The sequence below is a fragment of the Wasmannia auropunctata genome, unplaced genomic scaffold, assembly GCF_000956235.1.
Source record: "Wasmannia auropunctata unplaced genomic scaffold, wasmannia.A_1.0 LD336076.1, whole genome shotgun sequence".
Lineage (NCBI taxonomy): Eukaryota > Metazoa > Arthropoda > Insecta > Hymenoptera > Formicidae > Wasmannia > Wasmannia auropunctata.
This window is the reverse complement of record NW_012026814.1, coordinates 3,882,793-3,890,924: the sequence shown is the minus strand read 5'-3', so window position 1 is coordinate 3,890,924 and position 8,132 is coordinate 3,882,793. Positions and strand designations below refer to the sequence as shown.

General features: G+C 44.4%; 1 protein-coding gene across 1 annotated transcript; it reads right to left on the bottom strand.

The window, feature by feature from the left end:
* Positions 1-5,812: 5,812 nt before the first annotated feature.
* On the bottom strand, positions 5,813-7,953 carry LOC105449316 (SAGA-associated factor 29 homolog). Its single transcript, XM_011688463.1, has 3 exons — positions 7,702-7,953; positions 6,205-7,160; positions 5,813-5,950 (listed from the first exon to the last, which is right to left on the bottom strand). Exons 2-3 carry the CDS (start codon positions 7,079-7,081, stop codon positions 5,910-5,912), a joined length of 918 nt encoding a protein of 305 aa, XP_011686765.1. The 5' UTR covers positions 7,082-7,160; positions 7,702-7,953; the 3' UTR covers positions 5,813-5,909.
* Positions 7,954-8,132: the final 179 nt, after the last annotated feature.

The window sequence follows — 8,132 nt, the reverse complement described above, 5'->3', positions numbered from 1 at the left end:
AGCAAGCGAATCATGAGGTAACTTCTAGGCTGAAAGTTTACTGGTTACACCAAATTCCCTCCCTCCCCCCGCTCCCTCTTCATGAATTCTCTGCGTTCAAGGCGAGGTTACCCGTTGTGTATCCTTCTATGTGCAATTGTGGACACTCGGAGTAGTTCTACACGTACATGCAAAAACACATATTTACTCATAAGGCAACGCTTCGTCGTAACGATAAAGCATTGACCAGTTGACTAACAGTGACTGAAGTTTTCTCGATATATATTCATGCATTCGCACATAGGCTTACGCAAGTAATAAATTGTAATGTCTATTATATATACATTTATATATTTACATATATATCTGGATCTGTGAAACAACGTATGTACGAGTAGTATGTTTTCGTGTGGCTAGACAGAATCAGGATATACTGGCGGATGACACAATTGGGAACTCAAGCGCGAATAGCCAAACGGTTGTAGGGGCTCTGAGCTAATTATTATAATTCCCACAACAATGATCGTACATTAAAAACTGATATCGCTGATGAGAGCTGGAAATTAATCATCGCTTACCCAGATGTATCCACTGACCCACTGAGTCCCTGAGACACAGTCTAGGAATAACTTCTCAAACAACTACGGGTCTCCTAACGACCTTACGACCCGAGAGAATATGCGAATGGTCAGTGCATTGACGCACATGGATAAGTTTTTAATCACTCCGTCGACGCGCGATTTTTATCGGGAAAAATTACGACAAAGTTGTTCGCTCGTTACAAATCACCGAGCTTTGAGGCAAAGAAACTCTTTCATTCGTTGAAGACAAGTGCATATTAAGATTAGATTTGTCTTTTAAATTGTGCATATAATTTCATTTATTTCTCTAAAATTAACCAGAATTGTTCCGCAGTATTTTGTCCGAAATAAAAGATACAGAAACTCAGACAATATATATACATATATTACTCGTTGTAATTAGAAACGCTATTTTCTCTGGATTATATGGCAGATATAATTTGTTAGACTTCATAATAAATTAGAAATGAAATACCTCCCGGTTGTTAAAACGCCCTTTGCCTACGCCAATTGTAATTAGCAACTTCCGCAAGATTAAAATTCCTTCGCGAATCAGTGAAGCGCCGTAAAATCGCCTGTAAACGCTGATTTCATTGGGCGATCGCGCTGTGTCGCACCGTAATGACCGCGATAACCGATTATGGCCCTGAATTATGAAGGAAGTTTTAAACCGTCCCGCCTTCATTGGCAAACGCAATTAATTAACGAGGAGCCACCCGCCTACGAATTATTCGATCCTCTTCTATCTATCTATATAGCTGCACGCGTTCACGAACGGGATTGTCATTTGGGCCATCGGAACGTTGGAAACTCGCGTGTAGCGAGAGACAAATGCATCGTTGAAATATGTAAGCGAGAATCCGTTACGGTTAATGCGTCTGTCTCTCCCTCGTGCTTCCTAAATGCGTTTAGTTGACGAAAAACGTAACAAATTGCTGGCGCCATGCGAACGTCGTCGACTCCGTAAGAAAGCCCCCGTTTCTGGCATTGACAGCTGGATAATGTTGCAAGCCTCTTATGGCGAGGCATTACGTCGCTTGGCGGTATCATCGTGTCTGTATCCCTCGCGCACTAGTACTTGAATTGGTAATTTCAGTACGCGTCATTACGCACAGACGCTCCTATTATGGTGCTCTGTCTGCGACAAAGTCAGGCGTATTTTTAACGATGCGGAAATGCAAAGAAGTTTACGAAGTAGCGCGACAATTGATTGTTGCAAAATAAGTTCTCATTATTAAAAGACAGTGCTTTTTTTTGTTTATTAAACTTTTCGCCATTTTCAACTCTCAATTCCTGTACGCACGAGCCCTGTCGTCGCGATATGACGGCGTTATTTCGGGAATATTATTACAGCAAACTGAGAGATGTAATACGCAGCGCGCTCCCGAGTTCCGAAATCGCTCATAATTATGTCAAGAACTTTATTCTATGTGCGATTTTCGCGTCGACGTGATTTCCCCCGCGATATAGTCGCGTTCGATCCGTGAAGCGCACGAGCTGCGCCCGGGGAGGGATTTGATGCGGTACTTTAAAAGTACGTGGCACACTCCGGCTATACCTACAACTACATGGTGCGCCGATTCGCTATCGTTTCGTCTAAACTGTCTCGCGATATCGATGAGAGAACGTGGCGCGCGCCCCGCGGAACATTGCACTGTGGTCTCGTGGAAGAAATTGAACTCCGCGAAATCCAATAGGTTTCGGATCGAATCGGAGACTCCGCGACCGTTCCGGAGAGCTTTATCTCCTCAACCTGGCCGCGCGGCTAAACGAGGCTAAACATAATCCGCAACGGGACGTGTTCGCAGGAGGTGGCTGGCGAGCAACGCGCGCGCGCACACACACGCTTCTCTGCTGTCCGGATTCCACCGTCGCCGTCCGTTCCGTATGGCGCGATTTTTTTGCCCGAAGACTCAAAGGCAAAAGCTATTAACATCGTGACTTTTCTTCCGTTCAACGGCCAGAACTCATTACCACGTCGTATAAGAGTTCCGACAGTTTTCGAGGTAAAGTTGGATTAGAGGTTGGCAGCTCGTTAGCCGACCTTATCGATCGTTTCTCTTGGATACCATTGTGCACGGCGTATTAATTAAAAAATGAAAATCCAGTGCCCGTCCAACACACGAGGAGGTTCTGTAATTCCCCAAGTTCCGTATCCTCTCTCGCACCCTTTTCCCTCCGCCCTCTCTCACCTTCGTCCAGAAATGGTCGCGAAGTTAAATTACACTGGATCGCTTATCGATTTTCAATTTACTCTCAAGTATCAATAATTCAATGAACTTTGGAATACTACTTAGAATGAAGCTAGCAAAAGTCTCAATGGGCCATGGTTTATCTTTTCATACCTCTCTCATAGTCGAGAGCACATAAATTAATGCAGGCTCGCTGCAAAAAATGTGGTGGACGTTTCAAGTCCGATCGATAGAATATTCTGAATGATAGTACAAAGTCGTATGTTAGAAGTACACCTGGGAGCACACGGTCGCGTTCGACATAATCGTTGACAACCGTGAGAAGCAACATATGCGATTTTACCAAATCATTATCGATATGGCTCTAATCAAGCGCAAACAAGGGGGACTCTCGCGCCGCGTTCAAATTACTAGCAAATGTGTGTTACAGACAGGTGAGGGTGTCGAGGTGACATCTCGCGATCACTCCGGTCCGCCAATTTATCGAAAGAAAGACTAATGGTTGCCGGAGGGTGACGCTTGGTGAAGTCTGTGGTGGGATGAAGAGAAAAAGGGAGAGAGAGAGAGACAGAGGTAGAGATAAAAAGAGAGTGCGAGAAGGGTATGGAGGGGCAAGGAAGAGCAATGACAGATACCAGCGTCGGAACCGATCGATCTGGAACGAAATAAAATATGCTCGCGAGAGCACGGGCGTAATTACGAGCGCTGAAGAAAAATACAGCGCGCCATTACCGGAGGGTTAAGTGAACCTGCTCTGATCGGCTTGTACGGAAAGGAGAAAAAGAGAAGGACGAATACGGGGAAGGGGGTCAGCAGTGCGGGAAACACGGGGAGAAAGCGAGATAGGGCGAGGACGATGGTGAGATAGAGACGAAGAGTAAAGCGGGGCAGGGCAACGAGGGGCAGCAGAGCGAGGTGAGGCACCGGAGGAGAGAAGTATTACTCAGATAACTGAGACGTGGAACGAATGAACGAAGGGAACTTCGGAACGGGTAGGAACGAGTCGTAGGAGGTCGGACGAGGCAATGGGGAGTGCTCGCTCTCGCGGGGACCGAAGGGAAAGTACAGTTTGCGTGTTCGGGCGCAAGTTCGCCTTGGCTTCCGGTTGCTCGCATGCTACAAGTCCACTTGTATTAGGCCCGCCGCCGCGCCGTACGAATACGCCGCGCCGCGCCGCACGCCCGCCCGCCCGCCTGCCCTGCCGCGGTTCAGACGTAGTCAGTCAACGGCACACGAACGCACATGAAGCACACATTCCCTCTCTCTCGTTCGGGCATTTACGATCGAACGCACGAAAGCCGTTTCGGCCAGAACTCACCCTTCCCCCGGACGCGGAAGCTAATCGCCGGTTGAATTAATTCCAGAACTGAGAATGGCTTCTGCCGACATGCCGGCGCTTTACTATCTGGAAATGGAAAGATATCGGACTATCGAGTGCGACTAATGGCCGCCGGAAATGCTAGACAGAGCGTGTGCATGCAGAACGCGATTTCGATTGCGGCTTAGCCGCGAGTATGTGGATAAAAGGTTCGAGGTCGTGCGTTTTGCTAAATTCATGTGACCTCGCCCGACCCTGGGGCTCGGGAGGTGAACTCTGATGTGGTTAGGGAAACTACCCGTAGACTAGATACAATCGGTCGTTACAACTTTCGCGGGAAGGCATATAAAAGCTATTACACGCGGGCTAGATAATTTCTATTATTACGAGAGTCGTGCTGAAGATAATAGAAAGTTGCTTTGAGATATGCCGAATAATAACTCTATCTTAAGCCCACTTTAGATGATCTAGAATTCGCGTTACATTTATGAATTTTGTAAAAGCTATGAATTCTATTTATAATTTTATATACTGCATTTTAATGTATATTTTATATATTAAATATGTGTATATTCTGATTCTTCAATAATTTTTCGTTTATATTTTAGTACATAAAATTAGAAATGGAATTCTGTTCTAGTAGATTTTATACGTCATTCAAAATTAAGAGAAAAAATATGCATATTTTAATTTTTTACATAAAAGAATATTTCCACACATGATACAACATTTCTTTTGCAATGAACGCGCTCCGAAAGCTATTCAAAAACACGTGTGTTTTCTCTGTTCCTTAATTATCATGCACAATATTTCATTCACGCGACAGATCCAGCCTCGCGTTTCAATTAAAAACCCTCCCCTCCTGGATACGAGCAAACTCCATCCGTGCCGGCAGTCAGAAATCAATGAAAAATTTTCAGGATTAATTTCGAGGAAAATGGTGAAAACACCGTGTCCGCAACGCGCGTCGAATCAAAGTACTTTTTTGTGATTCCATATGGGGGTAGTTAAGTTAAATAATGAATGAGAGGATTGGCTAGCTGAGCCGGTCTGCTGGGGGTTCGGCTCGGTATACCGAGTTGCTTTGATGTCTGGCGGCAGCCGCCGATTATGGAATCAATTATTGCGCGGTGTGCTCCCTCTTTCGTCCTCTCTAGCCTTTTCAATCCACCACGCTTCGGGCTTTCGCTCGCTTTCCCCTCTTTATCCTCCCTCTATATATATCCTATTTTCTCTCCTCTATCTCCGTCTTGCTTCGTGACGGATGCGAAGGAAAAGATTTATTCCGTATAGGAAGAAATTACACACACGGACAGAATCACGGTGAACCGATTCCACGGAAGGTCAGCGGAGGTCCGAGCTCGGGTCCATCCGTGTACATAAGGATACCGCTATTATCGTCCCATAATCTACGCCAATTACCTCCGAAGACGGGCAGTATCGCGGAAATAGAACCTTAACTGTCGGTACGTGCTTATTTCTCCCAGTTATAACACTCGGAATTAATTTTAATGAGACAAACCGCGCGATTTTGATAAACACTTTGCGAATAATTACATCACCGTTAATCATGGAAAATGTCGTTTCGCTATTTGCGAATCAAAATAGTTGACTCTTTTTATTATTTATACAACATTCGCATTTAAATTATCGTCATTAATAAACTATATTGGAATTTGAAATTTATAAATCTAATTTATAAAGCGACTTGGAAGCATTAAGGAATAATGAAAAGGAGCAAATTACAAAAATTTACTATTTATTACATCTTATTACAATATCACAAGTCAAATTAAAAAGTTAACATAAAATAGCGTAGATGAACGAAGTGTACCTTTTCTAGAAATATTTCTTTTTTATATACTGTGTCTTCTTGGAGTCTGTAATAGAATTTGTAATAGAATGGGATTAGTCGATGTCACGAACAATATGTATACATGCACATTAATATATATAATATAAAGAGCCATCGCAGTTGCACGTTGTCTACTGGTTGCGTACGCTTTTTTTTCTACTGATTAGAAAAAATAGATGGTTACCTCAAAGTTTTCGATCGATCAGAAAATTTAATGTAACAAAAACTTGATTTAATTAATGATATAAAAGAATTTGGAAAAGGTTATTGCTTACTAACATTGACTCTTATTTTTTTTGCTCTCTTTGATGGAAATCACGTAGCGCTGCGGTATACTCAGCGGCGGCGAATAGCCGGTCTCGTAAGCGCCGTCCTCGAACAGGATCTCGTATTCTTCCGTGGCGACAGTTGGCTGTTGCTGAACGACCGCCTTGTAAAAGCAAGTAGTTTGCGGGTACAGCGCCATTACCGTGGATCCTTTCGGGAACAGGGCGTGCGGATCGGTCTCGGGATTGGCCCTCATCAGCGGTAACGGTACCACTCGTCTCCGCGACAGCGTGTGACGGTCCTTCTGCTCCTCGTCGATATCGTCCACCTCGTATTTATTTGTCGCGGGATTAAATTGCACGACCTCCGCGAGTATCCAATTCTCTCCCTCCTCGTTGCCCTTCACCAAGGCAGCCACTATATCGCCCGTCTTCGCGATGTACGTAGGCTCGGCGGGTATCGCGCCGCACAACGGTGGCGGTTTGGCGCCCGGTGTCTTTCCCACGTAGAGGGGCAGGGTCTGCGCCGTGTTCAGCAGCATCTTCATCAGCGCGCCGCGCCTGATGGTTTCCTTGTTGCCGGCCTGACGCGCCTGTATGCGCCGTTCATTTCGTATCGTGCGTATCTCGTTAATCTTGCTGAGAGCCTTGCGCAGGATGTCCTCTTCCTGCTGAGTATCAGTCACCGCGGCGTTGTACAGGTTTTTTAACTTTTGCTGGTAGTAAGGGGAGACTTTGTCATCCGGCGTGACCTTCTCGTGGGTCTTCATGATGTTGTTTAGATTGTGCTCGGAGCGGACTCGTTGATTTTCAATTTCGTGCACGAGATTGTAAATATTTTTCAGGCGCTCCTGTATCTGAGTCGCCGCCGCGTCCGCCGTGAACGGCATTGTGAAGAGATATATATGGGAGTTACAGATGTTAGTCCAGTAACTGGTAACCTAACGGAATATGCTATCGATCGTTTCCCTGTAATGAAAAAGTACAAAACGCACGCTTTAGAAACGTTTCCTCAACGTGCTTTTTAATTATCGATTTAGAATCAATTAAATGAAATAATATTCATATCACAATTTAATAAAGTAATATTAAAGTATAAATTTATTAAAATAATATTAAATGTTTTACATTAACAGCATTCACGATATCTTATTATGTAATATTAAACGTTCCAACAATATTTAAAAAAAAAAAATTTTTAAATTAGGTTAAGAGTTCATCAGTGTCAAACTCGTATTTTTCAGAAACATGCTTTAGTCTAAGATTCCACGTTCTATGTCATGTGCGTGTTAGCAGTCATTCCGAATGCAGTTAGCAGTTTGACATTTCTCCAAAAACTATGTCGCTCGATTTGACACGATTTAATGCGAGGCGTGCAATCGCGCGCGTCATTCATTTTCAAAACTCGTTCAATGAATTTTACGCGTACTACGTCCGCCAACGGCGCCAACAGCGCTCGTGCTTAAAATGGCCGAGAGTCGGCGCGGCACGACTGGATCAATACACTTACCCGGTCGGGAACTGACGCATGTCCGATTGAATAATTGCCCGATGAGTCTCCGACGAATAACGTTTCGATCAAAGGTTTCGAGACACCGGTAGTTCTACGCAGGGCTTCCTAACGCCGAGGTGCGAGAGGCACTAAACGTTACGAGATGCTACGCGTTCGGTCGTTCACGAGCATCTGCGCCACATTGCTTCTCCCACTCTCTGGCCACAACAGGTCGATTGAGTTTTCCTGTCAAGGCGATGCTGCCACCTGGTAGCAAGATCTGAAAACAGTGCATCAGTGATGATAGTGCTGATCATCGCAGAGCTGGAGTCACTAGTACCCATTGTGTATCTCAGAGTTGCTTGACAAATTTATTAATCGTCAATGTACAGAATATTTTTACAGTATGTTTTGCACATTTTTAAATATTAATATTACATAATTATATT

Coding starts and splice junctions, on each gene's coding strand:
- LOC105449316 (XM_011688463.1), bottom strand. CDS start 7,081: ATGCCGTTCACGGCGGACGCGGCGGCGACTCAGATACAGGAGCGCCTG. Junction 5,951..6,204: donor CAAAAAAAATAAGAGTCAAT/GTTAGTAAGCAA, acceptor ATTCTATTACAG/ACTCCAAGAAGACACAGTAT.